Source organism: Schistocerca serialis, chromosome 9 (genome assembly GCF_023864345.2).
Source record: "Schistocerca serialis cubense isolate TAMUIC-IGC-003099 chromosome 9, iqSchSeri2.2, whole genome shotgun sequence".
Classification (NCBI taxonomy): Eukaryota; Metazoa; Arthropoda; class Insecta; order Orthoptera; family Acrididae; genus Schistocerca; species Schistocerca serialis.
Window position 1 is genome coordinate 167,840,299 of NC_064646.1, and position 23,261 is coordinate 167,863,559.

General features: G+C 37.3%; 1 protein-coding gene across 6 annotated transcripts in view; it reads left to right on the forward strand.

The window, feature by feature from the left end:
* LOC126418588 (tyrosine-protein phosphatase non-receptor type 7-like) overlaps positions 1-22,617 on the forward strand; it is a 370,145-nt gene extending 347,528 nt beyond the window's left edge. For all 6 annotated transcript variants that reach the window (XM_050085413.1, XM_050085416.1, XM_050085412.1 and 3 more), the window contains 5 exons: positions 4,090-4,523; positions 7,637-7,898; positions 9,666-9,929; positions 15,531-15,802; positions 16,169-22,617. In XM_050085413.1, the coding sequence (XP_049941370.1) occupies positions 4,090-4,523; positions 7,637-7,898; positions 9,666-9,929; positions 15,531-15,802; positions 16,169-16,262 (1,326 nt within the window). In that variant the 3' untranslated portion in view covers positions 16,263-22,617. The remainder of the gene's footprint in view (positions 1-4,089; positions 4,524-7,636; positions 7,899-9,665; positions 9,930-15,530; positions 15,803-16,168) is intronic.
* Positions 22,618-23,261: the final 644 nt, after the last annotated feature.

Consider the following 23,261-nt stretch of genomic DNA (forward strand, 5'->3'; position numbering starts at 1 on the left):
ATTGATTGTAAACAATGGGTGATTTATTAAAAACACATTGCTCCGAGTATGAGCTAAAAAATTAACCTGGAACAGATATTGGGGAGGATAAATTATAGGAGAATGGAGTGAAGCCGGTGAACAATTTTTGGTGTAGATATATAAGTTGAGTTACAGGCTTATGGCCATAGTGACACAGTTTTAATATATACGTCCAGCATAATCTTTTAGTATACTATGTGTCGATAGATACTCATCCTGCCAAATACAAAACTTCGAATTGTGGATTTGAACAAAAATGTGAATATCATTGACTTCAAAATTTGGCTTGGTCTGGCTTTGTACACAGTTCATTGAATAATGAGTATTCAGTGAACTGTGTACAAAGCCAGACCAACAGGCATTACATGCATTGACCAAAAAAAGGATAGTGCATTGAGAATGGCTAGTTTCGGAAATACGGAAGCGTCCGATCCCACCCGTCTGCTTTGACCCATGACGTCACAAATATGGCGGAAACAAAAACAAACACACACACTTTCCACAAGAAGCCTAATGACACTAACGGGACAAGCGGGGGAAATGGGGTGTTTTGGGTGGCTGGCAAACTAAATATAAACAAATTTAGACGCCTTGCGTAGCTACAACGTGTAAGTGAAGACAGCCATGCATAAATACCCACCCACCTCCCCAGGGGTCGTAACCCCTGCAACCCGTAGAAGATAAAGATGCTTCAGTAGCTGATTAGTGTTTTTTGTCTTTTTTTAAAAAAAATCTCACGGGATAGAACGAACAGATCAGAAAGATAAATATAATAAACTAAAACATAAATTCGAGGAAACAGATAATTAAAATAAGTAATAAGTGTTTTTAAATTTAAAAAAATCTCACAAGATAGAACGAACAGATCAGAAAAGTAAATAAAATAAGATAAAACGGAACTGGAGACAGCCACACTCGAACCAAACTCCGCGCCGTCATGACGTCACACACGACAACACCCTTACGTCACGGGTCAAAGCTGAAGCGTTGGATCGGACGCTTCTGTCGACCCCTAGTTTCTAGCTGAAATCTAGATCTGCCAATAAAAATTCCAAAGGATGACTGGTAGCTGAAATCTATTGTTTACAAATCAAAATAAGTCACTGTGTGCAACAGCCTCTGAATGTAGGGTAACCTGATGAACTTCACTTGATATGCCATATGATAATACTTTTAACAATAAGCATAGTTGTGATACTGAGTCAAATGCTTTTGGGAAATCAAGAAATACAGCATCTACCCGATTGCCTTGACCCAAGGCTTTCCGTATGTCATGTGAGAAAAGTGCAAGTTGGGTTTCACATGATCGAAGTTTCTGAAATCCATGCTGGTTGGCATCGAGGTGGTCATTGTGTTCAAAATACTTCATTTGTTTGGGCTCATAATATGTTCCAAGATATTGGAAGATGTCAAGGATAGTGGACAGTAGTTTTGTGGATCACTTCTACTATCCTTCTGTAGACAGATCTGACCTGTGCCTTTTTCCATTAATCCTGCACGGTTTTTTTGTTTTAGATTATAGTTAGAAGAGGGGCTAACTCAGCCGCAAATTTGGTGTAGGATCTGACAGTGATTCCATTGGGCCCTGGAGCTTTGTTCAGTTTTAGTGATTTAAACTGTTTCTCAACACCATTGACACCAATACTTATTTCATTCATCTTTCCGGTGGTACAAAGATTAAATTGGAGCAACTCCCCTGGGTTTTCCTTTGTAAAGGAACATTTGAAAACTGAGTTAAGCATTTCAACATTTGCTTTGCTACTCTCCGTTTCTGTTCCTGTCTCATTCACTAGGGACTGGATGCTAACTTTGATGCCACTAACAGCCATTATATGTGATCAGAATATCTTTGGGTTCTGTGAAAGATCACATGACAGTATTCTGTTATGGTTGTCATTGAGGCTTCACACATTGTTCTCTTGACACACACATGTGTTTCATTTAGCATGTCTCAACCTATAGCATTACTCTTTGTTACACACCTATTAAGCAGTAATCTTTGTTCCTTTAGAAGATTCTTTACAGTGACTGTATGACATGGAGGTTCTTTCCCATTATGAACTGTTCTACTGGGTAAATACCTATCCTAATATTCTTTTAAAACTTGAGCCAGAGTTCCTCCTCTACATGCTCCTGCCCCGTGCTGAAAGTTTCGAGTTCCTCACTGAGATATGACACTACTGGTTTTTTATCTAGTTTATTGAACATATAAATATGTCTGGTCATTTTAGTTGTCCTTTGTACTTGGGTAATCATTGTTGCCACAACTGCGTCACTGATACCAGTTTCGGTGTGGACGTGCCCAAAGAGATCAGGTCTATCTGTCGTCATTAGATCCAATACATTTTCATCATGAGTAGTTTCCTAACTATCTGTTCTAGGTTGTTTTAAGAGAAGGCATTTAATAAAATTGTACGGGATATCATATCCACCACTAACAAAACTATAATTTTGTCAATTAATTGTTGGATGATTAAAGTCTCCACTGATGATTACAGTATGGTTGGGGAACTTACATACAAGTGAACTGAGGTTTTCTCTAAAGTTTTTGTTACATCCTGAGATCCATCTGGTGGGTAGATGAATCTGTTGTCATTTTATGCCCACCCATTACACTGAATCTTATCCAATCAGTCTCACATGCAGCTTTAGTTTCTATCTCTGTGCTTTTGAGCTCCTTGTTTACTGCAACAAATACACCACCTCCATTTCCCATTTGTCTATCCTTTTCATATACACTTAAATTTTCCCCAAACATCTCACTGCTATCAGTTTCAGGTTTCAACCAGCTTTCTGTGCCTAGTATTATGTGAGCTTTGCTGCTTTCCAGTAGTGCTTCAAACTGTAGTAGTTTGGTGCGAGTGCTTCGTCAGTTAGGATTATAATACTCCCTTCTGTGGGAGGCATTTCTTTTGATCTTACACTGATACTTCTGTGTTTCCTACATATATTGTTATCTGGATTGGATGGAGAGAGTCACCTGATCTAAAAAATACCTTGCGTGCATCCCACACACAGTCAGCTACCTAAGTAGCAGCTTCTGATGTGTAGTGCACATATGACCCATTTAGGGGACCCTACCTTATGGAACAAGTCCAGAAAGTCACAGCCTAGCTTGTAACAGAACTTGCGAAGTATGTGGTTCAGTCTGTCCACTCGACACGGAACCAAGGGGCCACAATCAGTTCTGTGGGCAATGCTGCAAATTGTGACTTAGTCGACAATCCATGCGCAAGGCTAGTCTTCTAACTTTCTCTGCCAGTCACTGGAATGACCCAAGAATGACCTTAGACCCAAGACGACAGGCATCATTTGTTCCAATGAGCCCCACAATCTGCAGTTGTTTGCACCCTGTTCCGTCAGTGGCTGCTGGAATAGCCTCTTCAGCATGTCAAGTGAGGTCCCCAGGCATACACACTGAGTGCATGTGGTGTCCTTTCCTGTCTCTTGCTGCCATTTGCCTAAGGGGTACCGTCACTCATCGTACATTTGAACTGCTGATGATTAATACACCCCTACTCTTTTGTGTTTGCCTCCTCTTGACACTGGACAAAACAGATTTCCCCAAAACAGGTGAAGTGAGTCCCACTGGGTCAGTTTCAGTGAAAGATAGCACCTCTCCATCCACCCTGTAGGGCATGCCTAGATCTACCACTGACAAGCTGATTGCAGTCAAGTGGACGAGTAATAACAGATCTTGTACTTTCTGTAGAGGAGACAGGATCCACAGAGGAGAACAGTATTTGAGGTACCTCTGGTAAAGGGTTCACAGGTATACAACTCTCGGGAGTTCTTCCAACACACTGATTTGCAGCAGCTGACAATCATTTGCAGTAGTCAGGGCGATTTCCAGCTGCTTATATGCGACAACCAATTCATCCGCTGTTTGAGAACAGCACTCACAGTGGAGCTGCATTTTGGCTGCTACAATGTCTTATAGACCATTGAACAATTAACTTTAAATAATCCCCCTGATTTTCTTTTAATCTGTTGAGCTAAGATGATTTGAAGGTTTTTTGTTATTCATAAAACTAACCATATGTTAAGCACATAAATTTTGTGATTCAGGTCCTGCTGTGGTTGAAGAATCAGATGCTATCCTCCCAGGGTGGAAGTGGCCGTGCGAGCCCTGGTATAAAGTCTGGGGCACCGACTGGTGATGGTGACAGTACTGGTGCTGGCGGTCGTTGGGTATTCCACCCAGTGTTGCAGCCTCCTTCCCCACTGGAGGCACATGTACAGCAAGCTGAAGAGAAAAAGGCATCTTTGCCTCCTACCCCAACTCCAACACCAGAACCTGTCACCATCACAAAACCTGCCGTGCCGCCAGCTCCTGCCTCCGACCCTGCCACTCCTGTGCGCCGATGTGTTGGGTCTGGTGGTCGTATCAAGGGTCTTTTGGAAAGGCGTGGTTCAAGTGCCAGTCTCACTATAGAGCTACATCCATCATCACACGGACGCACTGATGGACACGTGCCTGTTGTTACACCTACTCGAGAATGGTAAGAACTTTTTATATGTTTGCATACTTTGTGATACTGGTCAATGAGAAATTTGTTCAGATGGGGTGCCAAGAACCATAAGGGGCAAAAGCACACAGTCATTGATTTTGGGAGTGTAGCATGTTCTTGACATCCGCTGATCTAATGATGAACCAGCTTTGTCTGTTTCTGTAGGCCCACATTGTATATGTGAACATTCATGAAAAATAGTGTCATATATTCATTTTCAAGTTGGCCCAAAGCATAGAGAGTAATTTTATTACTCTGTGCTGCTCAATTGTTATATAGGGTGCCAACATGATTTGGTGTCTACATCATGTATTTATGTATGTATGTATGTATGTAGTAGTAGTACTTTGTAATCAGAGGTATATCAGCAGTTTTATCTGAAACTAAAACTGCAGAATGTGCTTAATGAAAATAATGGTAATGAGGACCATAGATCATAACTGTCTGTGTAGTACGTTTAGTATCTATTCTTTTAGTCCTGATTTTAGTTTCACATTAATTTCAAACTTTACACCTGTAAAAACACGCTTGTCACTAGTGTATTTTGTTAATTAACATTAATAAAAACAGATATAATCCCAGATATTAATTAGTACTTTGTCATATAAATTGCATACTTTTTTATTTTTTTATTTTTATGAGGTATAAGATGTTAGGGCATGGTTAAAAAAATTTAGACCTATGACACTGTGTGGTTTGTCTGTGTATTTGATTTCATAAACATATATTTCTCTTTGAACTTTGTGTATGTGCTTTGGGCCTTAAGGTTCTCAGTGCCTTGAATGTTCTTGTTTTCAGACAGTTTCTCTGAATTATGTTACGTGGGAGTTCTAGGTTGCAAGAGTAGGGGCTGTAAGTAATATTTGGATATCTGTAAAGATTGTTTGAGACCTTGATAAGAGGTGGTCAGTAGTGAACAGTTTCCTAGTTTGATTGTCTTGTTTTTAGAATTTTTTTTTCTGTGGGCATTCTGTGACTTGTACACAATAAATAGCACTATTCTATTAGTGACACCTTTCAAGGAAGAAATTTAATTTGAGACAGGAAAAATAAAGTTGAGTATGGCCCAAGAATGAGTTTATTTACAGTTTTTTCATTAGTGTCATCAATTTTGCACTAATAATACTCAGTTCTTTGGATGTAACTATTAGCAAGTGACTTTTTCACAGTCAAGCATTCAGTATACACTGTTCTTCTGCAACAAATGTCAAGGATTTGCGTTTTCTGTTGGAAGTGTAATCCAACTGTTAAGCTTTTCATTCATATTTTTGTGCAGTTTCAGATCCCCACTTTTATCTCTGTTTAGCTGCCCTTGTGAAGTTGCTAACTTGTGTATGTGACCTTTCTGAAATTGTAAAGTAATATGACAAAAAATGAATACTTCAATATTATTGCAGCTTATAGTATCCAGTTAACAGCTCTGACATGAAGAATGTTTTATTACCTAATTAACCTGCTGCTAGACCCACAGGCATGATACATATGGGGTCCTCTGTTCTATAACTATCTGCAAATAGTTTCCAGGCCCACACACACCAGCAGGCTTAGCAGAGTAATATTCTCACATTTCTTCATTATTGCATGGAGGCTACGGCAATTCACTTCTTTCTTTTTTTGTCAAATGCTTCAATTTATTACCTATGTTGTGACACACAGTATAGGGCGGTCACATCTCTGCAATGTAATTCTAACAACAATGGTGCTTTCAACTTATTGTTTATGAAGCACCATAATTTTTCAGTGAGTTGCAAGTAACAAAATTTATGAGTTTGTTTTCTTTCAAAAATCTTTTACTCTCTTTAAGAGGTTGATATCACAGGCATGTTGAAGAGTCCTCTAATGAATCTTCAAAGTAAAGTGCTTCTTTAATCAATGAATTCTCTAGGTAAAGTGATCCATTAGTAAAAAATAGGAGGGATAAACATTCCAGGCTAAAAATAATGGTAAATGAGAATTATAAATGTCAAGGGAGATGTAGCAAGAAGATAGATGGCAGTCACTAGCACATTTGGAAGCTAAGAGGGTTGGGTGCTTCTGTGTTTTAGCATCAGTACATTTTTTGTCAGTGTATGTACTGATAATGGCTCTTCTGTGTGCTGAATGGTAATCTTTCCTTGTAACATACTTTGATTTCCACCTGTAGTTCCATATTACCATGGAAATAAGTAATTTTTATCACTGATATGTTGAATAATTTTTATCAATGATAATTTGAACCTTTGAGTGAGAACTAGGAAAAAAGGGGAAATGCGGTCTCTGCCTTTAGAATTCTGTCCTTCCAGTAGAAGCACTGTGATAACTGATTAATGACGAATTGTAAAGAACATTACCTTGGTGTGGAAGACACATTACATTGCAGACAGGAACAATTAAAAGACAGAATCTGACCTGAGCTGCTGCAGTTGGCAGTCGTGTGCGTAAGGCGTGCTTACTTGCTTGTTTGAATGGTGTGTCTCTCTCCGTTTATCTTTTGCTGATGAAAGTTGTGGCCAAAAGCTTTGTGTAAGTTTCTCTAAATTGTGCCTGTCTGCAACTTAATGTCAATTACAGTAAGTAGCAGTCTATCTTTTCCTACATTGTTGATATTCCTATGTGGAGTGTTGATTGTCTGATTTTACCTTGATGTGGAAAATTTTTCCACCGATAGCTGTGTTTGGGTAATATAACTGAGACCAAATGTATGCAGGCAATAGAGTCTTTATCATCTGTGGTGTGTATTACTTTATGTCAATGTGATTCAAGTTGGCTAGCTCCAATTGCTTAAATACTAATAAAGTGAAGCTTCTCTTGGTGGTGTCGTCCAATGTTAAAATAAATGCTCAACTTAATGTCGAAAATAAGAATAACTTCAAGTGTGAAATCACTGTTATTCTCAGTCCTTCATACTCGTTTAATATGTTATTAAGAAAAATTCTTATTGAGAGATTGTATATTACTAAATATTTAATGAGTTTTTGAACTTTTACTACATTATTCCAGCTTCAACTCAATTATATTTTTCACCAAGTCAGTAACAACATTTATATTGCCTAAAAGCTATTATTTGTTGATTGCAATCACTATAATTTTATATTAAGATTAATGACTCATTGTGTCTCTTGCAGCACAACGGACGAATTTCTTCTTTCTGCTGGCAATGTACTCTCTCGACGGCAGCTTCGAGCTTCTCTCCGTGATGTAAGAGCATTGCATCGGGAATTTTGGGAGCTCCCAAGCAACCATCCAGAACGTGCCTATGTGGCTGGCAGTGGCACAAAAAACCGTTACCGCTCCATCTTGCCCAATGAACGTACAAGAGTTTGTTTACCGCCTGCCTCACCCCTTGCAGATCCTCTCACCACTTACATCAATGCCAACTATGTTCGAGTAAGTTACAATTCAGTTATCACCTAATGTTTGATTGACATTTAAACTTGCAGATCAGTCATAATTTTAAAGTGTGGCCTTAATACAATTTTAAGAGATTGGTAGAAAAGTGAGGAGGTGGAGATAAATGTGACTCTTCAGTTCCAAAATTGGGGGAAGTCTTGGACAAGGAAGGAAATCTTTTTATTTTGGTTGATGGAATTTATCAGGTGTCACTTTGGTGATCTGTTTGGGATTTACAATACAAAATTCAGAATAATTAGAATCTGGGGAGACATCCATCGCAAGTTCACCAGCCAAGAAGTGGTGTTATGCATATTCAGCAGTTACACTTCATCTCGCCTCCATACGTGTAACCTGAACACAACCATGTGCGTATGGAGCAAAGTGCTGGCTACACATGAACAAGGAAAAGTAACAGTTCTACTTTACTGTACTTAATTCACTTGTTCCATCTCATTGCATATTAACTTATGAGAACCGAAGTAATAAGTAAAAGCTGTCTGGCCAACCATTGGTATATCAGTTTGAATTTGTAACTCATTGGTGCTTTGAGTTTATGTGATCAACACTGGAACACAATTGGGTATGGGTGCAGTCATAGCAACTGTAGTGCACATGAGGGAAGTGTAATTCTCTTACTTGTGCAGTGCTCTTTGAAATGGCAGTTTGCTCCAGGACTTCATTAGAAACTGAACTAACAATTAGTTTTTTGGAATCATCTCTCTTAATTTTTGATGTGTTTCAAGCTCCAAACATTATTCCGTATATTGAGTTTCACCACACAGGTGATGTACAACCTGTGTGTGTTTCAGTACTTCCTATTAAGATATGAAGCAGACACCAGTTGAAACCATGAACAGGATAAATGCATGAAGATCTTGTAATGTATAAAATTGTCATTAAACTTTTACACACACATTTTAATTGGTTAGAAATGACTGAAATACTCAATATTGAAGGCACTGAATCCAAGAGGTGATAGTGCCACATACGATTAGGAGCTGTCTCCAAAAGGGAAGTTAGAAGCTAAAAATGCATTGTTAAACAAAGAGAAATGTGGTGGTGTATTAAATGAAAGAAGGTGGTAAGAAATACCTTCATGTCAGAATTTTCTCATCATCAGTTCTGAATGTGAAATATGGGGGAAATACGAAGTTGCAGAGCAACAGAAGTGTCAGTAAAGAAATAACAGCAATGTCAAATGTGCATTGTTTTTCAACTTTTTATTTAGTTACTTATTATTTTTTAAACTAGACAAAATTCATTTAGTCTGCTGTACCAGTCTTGTGGAACTGAGCTTTAGGTACTGGTTGTAATATATGAGCAAAAGAATTTGCAAATTTTGACATAAATCTGACTGTGATATTAGTTTACCTACTAAGTCATCTTAGTCTTGTTGAAGACCAGATGGTAATCAAGTCACACTGGAGGTCATTGCTTGTAGTCCGTGTGGTAGACATTAACAAAATCCTCAAAGTGCTGTGGAAATAATATCAGTTTGAAACTACAATGTTTGTGTCATTTGCTTCTCCCCACTCCCCACCCCACCCCTCCCCTCCCCTCCAACCATTTCCTAAATTTAGAGATAAGTTAAATGACGTCATTTTTTTAAACAGAGTCAGAATAGTTATGAATAAACTGGTAATTGTCATTAAATACTGTAATGTTGGTCACGACATTTTTTTAAGTATAGCTTTTCATCATAGTGACTACTGTATAACTGTTAACTTGATTAAAACTTTTTGTGTGTATGTGTGTACACAGGGCTTTGACAGTGAAGAGAAGGCTTATATTGCAACACAGGGTCCTCTTCCACATACCGTCTCAGATTTCTGGCTTATGGTGTGGTCGGAGGGAAGTACTGTCATAGTAATGATTACAAAACTGTGGGAGAAAGGCCGTCCCAAGTGTGAGCGGTATTTTCCAGAAGATGAAGCTGACGAACCTTCTGTATATGGTGACATTGAAGTCCGTATTACTGCTACATGTCCTCGTGATGGGTACACACTGAGGGAGCTCATTGTTACAGTAAGTACTGTTAAATATTGTGACTGTTTTATCTGCTGTCCTCACACTAATTTTGAGCTTCTTTGTTTAGTCCAGTTATTTTGATACTTTCTCTCAACATTAAAGTTTTACAGTACAACAGGATGAGTAAAGCAGCCCACTGCTTTGATGTCCTGTTTGTACAGTGTAATTGGCGTTGCCCCACATTGAGTATTGTTTGGAAGGTATAAATAACATGAACCGAATACCAGTTTAAAAAACTCACTCAGTGTTCTTTTTGTTCTTTATTCCTACAACATTTTTTTCTCCTTGGTTTTTCAACCACTGTATCACTACACAACATGAACAACAATCGACATATTTGAGCTACTGTTGATTAAACACCTGTGAGATAAGATGTTTATGTCCAGTCATTTGGACAATTTACCAAAGATTACAGTGGATTTTTCTCTGTTTCATCTAACGTGTCATACTTTTTTCTCCCTCCGTAACATATTTAGTGTCCGCCAGTTAAAACTGCTTTGTGACTGACAGATGGCAGTCGTGTGGAGCAGTTGCCAGCTTGAACACTATATGCTACGTACACATGTGACGGACAGTTGTGTGTCCACCAAAAACCATACAAGTTCTCTGCCAACATCTTTGTAGGTAGTGGGGAGACGTCAGTGCTGGGGACTCCTTCTGCTGCAGTGATGGCTATGTTTTGAGATACCGTAAACATGCGTTTTGAGACAAATAACAGTAGTTGTATGAGCATTCAGTCACACGCATGGTGCAAACTAACCAATAAATTCTCTCATACTTTCTTTATTACTTTCTTCATGTACTTTACAATATTGTGCCAGTCTGATGATGAAGTGTGGTTTATAGCATGCTTTGTCAGTCTTTCCACTTCTGCTAACATTTTGCCACGTAAGCTTTAACTTGAGCCCACATGTGTTCAAAGGAATCAAAGTGGCATTGGTGCGATGATAGTCTGAGGATCCTATGACCATATGTTTTTGCCAGTTTGTCTAAAACTGTTCACCAGGGTGACAAAAGTTACAGGATACCACCTGATATCTTTTGCCCAGCATAGTGCAGCAACTCGTATGGCATGGACTCAACAAGTCGTTGGAAGTCCCTTGCAGAAATGTTGAGCTAGGCTGCCTCTATAGCTGTCCATAATTGCAGAAGTGTTGCCGGTGCATGATTTTGTTCACAAACTGACCTTGATTATGTCCCATAAATGTTTAGTGTCATTCGTATCAGACAAACTGGGTAGCCACATCATTTTCTCGAACTGTCCAGAATGTTCGTCAAACCAACTGCGAACAGTTGTGGCCAAGTGACATGGCAAATTGTAATCCATAAAAGTTCCAGTGTAGTTTGGAGACATGATGTCCGTGAATGGCTGCAAATGGTCTCCATATAAATGAATATAACGGTTTCCAGTCAGTGATTGGTTTAGATGGATCAGAGGACCCAGTCCATTCCATATAAACACATTCCACACCATTATAGAGCAACCACCAGCTTGCACAGTGCCTTGTTGACAGCTTGGGTCCATGCTTTCAAGGGTTCTGCACCACACATGAACCCTACCATCAGCTCTTGCCAACTGAAATCGTACCTCATTTGACCAGGCTACAGTTTTCCAGTCATCTAGGATCCAATCGATATGGTCATGAACCCAGGAGAGGCGCTGCAGGTGATGTGCTGCTAGCAAAGGCATCTGCTGCCATAGCCCATTAACCCCAAATTTCACTGCACAGTCCTAACGGATGTGTTGGTTATACATCCCGCATTGATTTCTGTGGTTATTTTACACAGTGTTGCTTGTCTGTTAGCATTGACAACTGTATGCAAAAGCTGCTGCCCTTGGTCACTGTTTTCTCTGTGGTGAGATGTAATGCCTGAAACTCTGTATTGTTGGCACACTCTTGACACTGTGTATCTTATAATATTGAATTCCCTAACGATTTGTGAAATCGAGTGTCCCACGTATCTACCTCTAACTACCATCCTGCGCTCAAAGTCTGTTAATTCCAGTCGTGCAGCCATAACAACATTGGGAACCTTTTCACAGGAATCGCTTGAGTACAAATGACAACTCTCCCAGTGCACCACCCTTTTAGATGTTGTGTACACGGTACTACTGTCATCTGTATATGTGTATGTCACTATCCCATGACTTTCGTAACCTCAGTTTAGTGATAAAGGTGGTTTATTATGAATCACGAGAATGCTTTCTGCTGTCATCAGGTATGGTAATGTCTTTTCATTGTTGCCAGTTGATATTGTCTTTGTTTCCTGGAAGCTACTGTGGGCATTTTATCAAGAGTACTTGAATAATGCAGGGCATTGTCCGTAACTATCACTGAAGGCTTGCTCATGTTTCTAAAAAACGAGTCGTCAAACCACTGCTAAAGTGTGTCTTGGTTCATTTATTCACGGTAATCAGTGGTTTTCTTCATTATAAACAACATACAGTTGCCATGGAGAAGAGTCAGTCTACTACCTTTTCCAGTAGGTTGTGGGAGGTTGTGAGATGGTGCCAGTTACTGAATCATCTGTTCAGCCTGTACTCATAGAATGGCTTGCATTTACCCTTGGTTTATCAAGCTGAACAATACTGTCAAAATTTGCTTTTGACATAGCACTCAAAAATCGACATCTGAGTCATTAATTTTTGGTCACATTCCTGTGAGAACATAGAAAAATAATAAACAAGCTTAAAAAGTGTGAATCTGTACTTGACTCACAACTTTCACCATTACTAGTCCTGTGCTTTAATTTTACACTAATGTGCTGTGCAGATAACTTTGTATCATTTAATCATGTTACAGTGCACTGTTACTCTGGTGGCAACTTATGTTGTGGGTTTGATTGATATGGTAAATTGCACAATAAACCAAAGCACTAAAGACACTAATGAATTCAGCATAGTTCACAAGGACAACTTTGACTGTGGTGCACAGTGGTGTACTAGGAGTGTATAATTTATATTTACTCCACAATATAGAGAGATATGACTCTCCTTTCATCCTTAAAAACATTTTTGGTATGATGGCTGCATTTTGTGTGCAGTAACATATCATTGAAAGCCCACTGAAGTTAAGCAACCAAATTTTCACTGATAGCTCTCCAAATTCAGTGCTGTAGGTTTCTTAAGCTCAGAACATCACTAAAGGCAAATTGTGATGTGAGACTATAAGATGTGAAATGGCTAAAATGGCTCTGAGCACTTTGGGACTTAACTTCTGAGGTCATCAGTCCCCTAGAACTAACCTAAGGACATCACACACATCCATGCCAAAGGCAGGATTCGAACCTGCGACCATAGCGGTTGCGCAGTTCCAAACTGAAGCGCCTAGAACCGCTCGGCCACCCCGGGCGGCTAAGATGTGAAGGAATCAAAAGATTTTAACCAAATAGTTTGTTTATGAACACTTTATGAAGACTGTGATCTGATAATGTTCCTTTCGATATTTTTGTACAGCAAGTAAAATATGTACCAAAGTACTAACTTCAGCAGTAGATATAGTTTTTCTGACAGGGCTCTGCTGCTCATGCCAGCAGAACAGGCAACACAATAAGCACGTGGAGCTTGAGAAACAGCTGTAATTGTTTGATGCCTGGTCCCTACCACTTGATTCACTGAAACATTAATCACAAAGTATTTTTAGTCGGAGTATAGTAGTTTGATGTTTAAAATTAGTCATGGAATGGGTTTGCCACTCATTGTTAGTGCACTTTAAAAGCACCATGACCATTTGGAACTAACTTCTTGCACATAATAGTGCAGCAGCTTAGGTCTAATAAATTGGAGCATATCATGAATCAGAAACTGACAAAAATGCAGTATCATCAACTGTGAGGATGCAGTTTTTCCATTTTTTATTTCTTCCCTTTTTTGTATTATTGTATTTTTTCAATTATTATTTTATGTTTTCCATTTGAAGCATTCCTCCGTTTAAGAGGTTTTTTATACCAGACACATTTAACCTGTATTTACAAAGCATCATCATTGCTCATCTATAAACATAATACACATTATATACATTTTACTGTTTTGGTGGTTGTAGATTAAAAAGTCCATTCTTTATCAGTTGGCCTAAAATTTATTTGCAACATTTATTGTTCTTTTTTTATATGTTGCTGCAGTAGACAAGTTTTTCCTTTCATTGCTAACAGGGGTTGAATTGTAAGAAATTTTGTTACACTTTCACCCTTTCTAGATGTAGTGTTCACAGTGAGGTACCCCTTCATAGCAACAGAAGTTGCTCTATTTTGTGCTTATGATATGCATCCCCAACTTGGCCAATGTAAATTGATTTCACGTTGTCTATATTACTCTCTACCATTTTTATGGGGGTGTGGTACCACTGTTTTTGAAGAATCAGTTCGGTTGCACATGATCTTGTGGCCTCAAAACTCTGTACATGTATATCACCTTGCCATGTGCATATCTTATTTCCTCCATAGTCTCTTCTCTCATGATATCCTGGTTTCTTGCCTTGAGCACGTTTCCTGCACTACATGTCATATTTCTTAAAAATTATAGTTTGCATTCATGATTTCAGTGTCTGTCAATTTTCATGCAAGTAAACCAATGGGGAGAGGTTGTGTGTTGTGATCTTCATATTGAATTATAATTTGGCAAGAAAGCATTAAGTTTGCTGGACCATAAAATACAAGAACTGCCTAGATAGCCTTGCACATTGAAGCACTCTCTCTGGGACAGGGATGTGTGCCATCCCTGGACTGTATCCGCCCATTGGTTTAACTAACAGCAAGGGTCGGTACGCCGGCCAGATTGCGTGTGGTTTTTAGGCAGATTCCCACATGTGACTAGGTGACTGTCAGGCAGGGACTCCAGTACTGCATCAGTTACACAATTCAAAAAACGGGGCGGTGGTGGCAGGGCATCTACCCTCCCCTTAATCAAAGGTGCAGAAAAACAAGGCTGTAATATGTAATGTAAGACTTGTAATACAAACCTCTTTAAGCCCAAAAATGGCTATATTCATTCTTTCCAGCAATCAAAACAGTGCTGCACATTGGTTTCTGTGGGGCTCTGTGGATTTTACACTGTCTCTACCTTTCGGCAGAGTGAAAGGACACGTCTGCATATAGCACTTGTCTTGTGCCACGGAGTTTCTGATGAGACCTATCCTCCATAAAGAAACAGCCAAGGTCAAGAAAAGGGGAAAACTAATAATTCCGTAGTATGTGTTCAAATTTGTTCCTTTTGTGTGTCTGCGGGTGGTGAGTCGGCGAGGTTCGCACTTGGATGAGTAATCACTCTGTCTTTGCAGCTTTCCATAACAGCATTTTGGCAAAGACAGATAACACTAACAGTGAACTCTTGTCGGCAGTGATGTAAATGTTGTTGGTTTTCATGTACTTTTGATGAATATTGAATAAGAAGGACCACTGTGATGGTTTAAAATCTTTATTCAAAGACACAGCTGGTCATGTCTTTGAATGAAGATTTTTAAACAGTCACAGCCGTCCTTAGACAACATGGAATATTTCGACTGTGAATGCCCTACATATACAAAGTATTATGTTTTTGATTAATGTTATAATCAATGTCATTATTTATGACAGTTTCAAGTAGCATGAACTTCTTTTCAGCGTGGTGATGAGACAAGACGAATTTTGCACTTATGGTATGACACTTGGCCAGATCACGCAACCCCCTCTAGTGCTCAGGCACTGGTTGCTATGGCAAGTGAGGTTGCCGAGTATCGCCAAGTCGGCTCAGGAGATCCTCCTGTCGTAGTACACTGCAGTGCAGGAATTGGCCGCACTGGATGCTTCATTGCAGTTGCCGTTGGCATGGCACAACTGCTGCACAATGATAATGTTGACATCCTGGGTATTGTGTGCCAGATGCGATACGACAGGTAAGAGATCAGATTGCTGTATAAAATTGTATAAGAAAGAAAATTTAAATCATTTGATCTCAGCATGTTACGTCGCACGCACGCGCGCGCGCGCGCGCACACACACACACACACACACACACACACACACACACACACACACAATTTTATCTGTATCTTTCTTTCTTTCTCATTCTTTTTTTTCCAAAAGCCACACAACAGTGCTAGACACCCACAGTGCTTGTTAACTCTTCAATACTTCCTTTATCACAGTTGTTTATTTTCACTTGTTTATCCTGAGATGTTTCAGCGCAGTATGTGTTATTAGACCATACATGTATTTTTAACATTTGAACCATCTGATAACTTTTTCTCTTTTTTTTTTAGGGGTGGTATGATACAGACTGCAGAACAATACGAGTTTGTACACAGGGCTTTGTGCCTGTTTGAGGGATCTCTCCCTGACCAGTCTGGCGAATGACAGACAGCTTTCACTCTTCTCCACATTCAAGAGTAATTGCAGTGTATAATGCAAGAGGAAGTGATAGTGTGTCGGCTGAAACTATTCGTGTCTTCATGTGTAAGTCACAGCTTTATGGCAGATGTAAAGTGCATCAGTTGTGTGGAAATTCGAAAAGAAGTTTCATCTGCTTTTGATAATTTTATTTATTTATATAAAGTGAAGTTTTCAACTATCTGTTCTGCAAAGCATTTTAAGTGCGATGACTCAGTAGCAGATGAAACTATTTTTATGAATGACTGTCTCTTCTAAAGAAGACTAATTTTTTTCTTTTAGTTCGAGACAAGGCTATTGACCAATAGCCAGAGACTGAGAAATCTGTTGCTTCTTGATCTGTCACGAGAGTCTCATAACTGCAACAGGCAATGCACCTGGTACTTAAATTCTGAGTAACTGTACATTTTGTAAAGAAAAATGTATAATTATCAGACTTTGAGAGAGATGATCTGAATGTAAATATTATGTACAGTTGTTATGAGTGATGCACTTGTGATCTTTGTTCAAGCTATGTATGGTGCTTGTTTCTCAAGCTTTCTGTGACTGTTCTTGAAGGACATTTTAGACTTCAATTGTGCTTCTGGCATGCATACTAGAGCAGAGAATGTACAAAGTGAAAACATTTGATTGTCACTGTCACTGTTACCTGTTAAGTGCTGTCAGTATTGACAGTTATTCCTATTACGTATGATTCTAGTCACTTGCCCAAAGTTTTGTGTATTGCCAGTAACAGTTGCCTTTGAACATTAAGTTTTGAAGCAGAGGTGGCATGTTTTGTGAGATGGCCATTCTGTTTCATATTTTCATGCAGAAATTTGCTACACATTGTGTTTCCACTGCTCATAACCTGTATAAATGTGAGCCACATGTTTTTATACGTACTATGTTAATATTGTGAAATTCTGAGCAGTTGTTTGTTTGTCTACTATCTAATGCTTTCATAATTGAGCTTCACTGATATTTATGGATCCATTGTGCAATAAGTGATGATATCAACAAATAAAATTGGCTGTTTATGCAAAATATCAAATACTTTTGTATGTTAACTTGCAGTGTTGCTTGTGCAAAGCTCATGTTTTCATTGTGCGAGCGTACAAGCTTCACATCAGAACAACAGTCGCCTTTCATTTGGGCAGTAAAACAAAACTGAGAACAACTTGTTTCACACAAAATGTTTTGTAAATCATTGTTATCCCAGGTATATGTCTACATTGACTGCAATGCTACTGAATAAATATGATATGTCTGTAGAGTTTGAATCTGTATTTACTGACTTTTTTTGGGTGCAAAAAAAAAAAGAAAAAGAAATGTATCACAGTTTACAATTATCAGCACCTATAATAAGTTTGCAGTGTTGATGGAGAAATGCTTGAAAGGACAGCCCATAAATTAAACCATCGAACAAGGTTTTATAACCATTTCCTCACTATAAAATTGATAGATAAAAATGTTTCACAGGAAACTCACATTGTCACAAATTATTTCGTGTGTAAAATTCTTGTGAATGTAATTTGTGGCTCCAACTCCTTGCAATTTTAAAAACAATTAAAGATATGAAAAATCAAATATGATACACACAGCCTCATTTTTTTAGGAATTGTCTTGAATTTCATGACCTCCTGTGCCAAACTTGTAATGATGATGGCACCAAAATTATTTAGAGCGCATGGATTATTTAGTCATCTGCCATTTTGTGAGACATTGAGGCACTTGCCATCATAGTAGAAACATTCTGGAAGAATATTGTTGGAGGCAGAGTACAAACAAACAATTGCTATATTTAATTAAATCCATATGCTTTAGGGAATTTTGTATGATATTGTCATAACTTTTTTAAAACTTGGAAGTCAATTTCAGGTTTCTTAAATTATTGTTGAAAAGTCTCAACTATGTGCAAAACTAACCTATTCCCAAAAATTTGTTATCCTGTCTTCAGTAATTGCAGCAATGGTCTCATAAATTTTTTCATGTGGCTTACATTCTTATTTAGGTGGGAGTTCCTACAAAGCTTGCCATGCAAGTGTGTGAGAAGCTGTTTTCATTATTTCTTGACTTTGATGCATACTTGTATGTTGTATTTCGAACCTTTAATGTAAGGATCATTTACAAGCAAAATGAAACTGTTGTGCAAGGGTTGTAAATGAACAGTTGTGGAAGCATTGCATAACATGCTGGTTTTTACTCAGCTATGTGTCATTATTTTATAGTTTCTTTATTTTGGGTGTGTATTACTATATTCTACAGACTCAAGTTTATTAACTTCAGACTTTCAGTGTATCATGAGCTACTGACTCCCTTAAAATTGTAATAATTGCTTTTACCATGTTAATGATGAATGAAACACAGTGCTTTAAAAGCATGATGTTATTGGAGACACTTCCTATCCTCTGACCTATCAGCTGACCTAGCCAGCATGTTGGAAGGGGACCTACAGTCCAGTATGGAATATGAACTTTACAGCAACATTGCATTTTCTTTATGCACAAACCAGTGCTATAGGGGTTCTTCCACAACTTCTAATTGTAAACCTAATTAATATAACTGGAGGAACAACTACTAATACTTTGCTGTAATGTTAGATTTGGTGAACTGAACTTAATAAGTTGGAGTATATTCAGAAGCTGAAAGCTTTTGAATTTATTTTCTGGTCTTTGTTGTTGATGATGATGATTATGACCTTTTTTTTGACACGTTTCCAGATATATCTAGCAGGCTAGTCAATGGTTGGTGTTATGGAAAGTGATATTTCAGAAGAAGAGGTATAAGCAAATAAAAAAGAAGAGAGTTCACTGAATTTATTCTTTAAGGTTCATCAGCAATGTAACTGAAAATTCATGTATAGAAATTAAATGGAAACCATACAGAGAGAATTAGTAGTTCAGTTATCAATAAAGTAATAGTTCAGCAAAGTATGGGAATAGTGGAAAAACCATTCTGAAAACCCAGGATTCGTTATTATTCCCTTCATTTTATTTCTTACATTTTGCATTCACATTGCTGGTGCCTCTGCCCCAGATGTCAGAGTTATTATTTTGTCGCAGGTAGATAATCATTTGAAAGAATTTGTGATAAAGAAAGAGATGCAATTTGATGAAATCATAAGCAGCTTCATCGGTTGGTGGTTGTCTGAAAGTGATATAAGTGCACTCATCAGTACAGTCACATATACTTGTAGCTCAGTTACCTGTACAAGCCACATCATTGAAAAATGATTGGGTTTTGTGTGGGCTACATTGAATTGACTTTGATTACAACTGTTTCCATTTCCAACCCTGACAGTTTTCATGTGCTGTAGATCTATTCTGGGTTTGATACTTTGTGGACAGAGACTCACTATTATTTGTTTATATGCCCCGTTGTTGTGAAATCAGAAACAGCATGTGGTTGTGAAAAGATTTTAAGTCATTAATATTTCTGAAATTTGTCATGTCTGTGTACAAATCAATAACATTAGACAATATTCATAAAATAATATTGTAATTTTCTGTGTTTGTTGTAATATTGTATTTTTATTATGATGATGTAATTCTCCTCCTACATGGATTGTATAATCCTTTCTTTCATTAGTATGCCATTCAGATAAATTGGCTTACATCTTACGGTGATAAAGACATCTCTTGTGTGTCTGTACATTGCAAACACCTACATCTTGGATATCTTTGTACAGAGATTTCATATATGTTTGTGAAGTTAACTCCCATTGTTGAACAATTACTTGGCAGAGTACAATTGTTAACATTGAAATGAATAAGACTCATAATTTATTCTTGAGACAATATACCAAATTCTTTCTTCAGTCATTACTGTGTGTGTGAGAATCTTGCACATGTGGTTGATTTTTGTGTGTGTGTGTGTGTGTGTGTGTGTGTGTGTGTGTGTGTTTGTTTTTGTTTGTGTTTTCTGTACTTATATATACATATCTTTTAAGGTTTAGTAAATAAATGCTGTATCAGTATTTATATTTTCCATGTGTATTCTGTGTTTGTTCTGTTTCACAATACTGTGGAGCAAACTTTGAGCATTTGTTGTTCCTGAAGTACTCTGAAGGCTTGAACAGCACAGATATCAAACTGTTCAGTTTCTTTTTCATTGATAATTTCTGATGTTTTGAATTTTACTAAGCCTGGTTACATTAGCAGATAGTTAAACATACACGTCTAACTTTGTTAACACTGAACTGAACAACAGTCGATGGATAGTACAGGTTCCTACAACTGTGAAGGGATTGCAAAAACAATTTTTTAGCATAGTGTGTGTAACTCTTGTTAGTTTTTCAGCGTCCCGTATGAATTGTTGTATAAAGTTATTGGTGTATTTCAACAGCAAGTATTTCGTATGCAAGAAATTGTGTCACTAAGCTGATAGTTTTGTTTTTACTTGTGTTTTTGAATGTAGACATATTCTGATAGCATAAAGCTACAACTGTTCAGGGGTCAAGGTAAATAATGTAACTTGCTTGTGGAGTATACCATATTTGTTTAAAATTGCAAGCACAGTACATGGCATGCTGAAATTCCTTTTTGGCGATGAAGTATGTACTGCGTGTCTCAGAGTAAATGTCATTACGAAACTTTGTGCATAAAAGTTGCACATCTAATTTTTTTCAGACCCAACATCAATTTCTGCTTTGTTGTTCAAATTGTTCTGGCCTACTTGGTACTCACAGTACTGTATTTCTTTTATCCTGAATGTTAATTGCAGGGAAAAAAATAATGAAAGTTTATTTCAACTCATCATTCTAGTTAGATGTGCAGGCCAAATTCAGGAATCTGTGAGGTCATTATGGACAGACATTTATTGGAGTCTGGTATGTGTTTCAGTAGAAAATAAAATCAAAAGAACAGTTGTGAATGTTTTCACAATTGTGTTGGCTACCTCCTTATGTAAATGGCTTAGCACATTGAATCATTATGAAATAAGAATGCCGACAAAGACATAATATGTTACATCTGTCAGTAAGCTTTGTTCCTCTGCTGTGAAAAAGAAATATTATCTGAAAAATGACCGTACTGTCATAAACGCATCATTGTGAAACTAAATGCTTTCATGTGTTTAATTAGAAGTGTGATAAATAGCAATCTTTATAGTAGCCTGCATTAACCTGGGTAAACTCATTACCTCTGTCAAGCATTTTTAATGCCTCTTTTAACTCTATTTTCTCCACAACTTAAATCTTAAAACTGAAATATTCAGTAAATCATTATATTTGATACAGTTTTGTAAGAGACACATTTTTAAACATTTTTCATAAGATCTTACGTGGAACAAAACTGTGTTGAAAGTAAGAGAAAAAGTGGCATTATGTAAAAAAAAAAAAAACTGACATGTGGTTACTTAAGCTGTAGTAAAAGTCTGACAGTTACTAGCATTGCAGCAAATCTAGTTGATTCAGTGCAAAGCCATTTTGTATAGTGTAGGGTAAATGTTGTATCATAGTAATTACTTCATAATGTATAAAGTGTATTTCTTTACAGTTTTGACCTTTTGACCTGAATTAAAATATTTTATCTGGATCCTATTTTTTATATTATAATGTTAAAATAAAACAAATCGTGTACATATTTGAGAAATTAAATTTGTCAAAAGCTCAGATATTTATGAAATATTTTTAAAATTATACTATGAGAGTTTAATGTCAATTTTCTCATTTTATCAATTGTTACTATAGTGCACAAATTTCCGTTCAGAGCAGGACTTGAGTTACACTGTTTTGGTGTATGAAGCAATCTCCTCGGTCATCAAAATTTCTCATGTATTTTAAAACAATTGTTTAAGTTCAGTTGCTTTTTAAATGTTCCTGTTGTCAGTTTAGGTTACTAGCAGTATTACATACAAAGTCTATACCCCTGAGATTGCAGATTTTTGTTTGGATAGCTTTAGATTTTGTTTTTAATTGTGGTATTGGAAGTGTTTTACTGTAACCAAAATTGTACATTAGTGTAAAATTGTGTAGATCACATAATGTGTACCTTCCCATAATTATCATTTAGCTGTAATTATAAATTATCAGAGTACTTATGTGCTCTGAGTTAAAGAACACCAATATATCATAAGGATACATATTTTGTGTCTGAATGTGAAATGTAAGTAGAACACCAATTAATTCATAAGGAACATTTACAGATATATATATACATATATATGGATATAAATTCATGACAAATATACTGAAACTGCTAATTTCTATACTTCATAATTTGGATATACAGGTTAAAGATTGTAAAGCTGTGTTGAGTCTTCAGGGAAATATTTCAGAATTGTATAATGTACCGCACAGTGTAAATAAAGGCAATGTTGCTGAATTACAAGTACCTTAGAATAGAGTGTTTATTTCATTCACTATGGGCTCGTAGCCCTTCATTATCAAAATGCATGTTCATTCAGTTTTTCTGACTTAACACAGAGCAAAGAATTCATAGAGGAATTTTTCAGTCTCAGGATCAAAAAGAAATTGATCGTAATTTTATAGGTACTTTGCCGAATTTTCTCTAAAGCTTTACTGGCACTTGAAGACTGTCTGGAAGTCTGACCGAAAAAGTACAGGCACAGAGGACAGACTACACACACCATTTCCAAATGGGACAAGTTCTGAACATCCATGAAGTGATAAATTTTGAACTACTTTAATTCTAATCAAATAATAGCTTATCCTGAGAAGGCTTTCTTAAATATTTTAGCTGGAAGAGTTAATATCTGTGTGCAACAACATACACTTTCATTAAGGTGATAATTTTCAGTATGCACATCTGGAAATGTATGTTCCTTTCCATTGTGCGCATGCCTGCCAAATGTATGTAATTGAAAATTTCAGCTGATGCTAATGCAAATTGATGTACTGATTTTAAATATGATGAAATTATTTGTAGACCAGTCATGAAATGTTCAGAAAATGCCTGTTTCTTTGTTGTACTGACTGGTATGCAAGTAGTTAAATAAGGAAATTTAGCAGACGTATGGAACGCT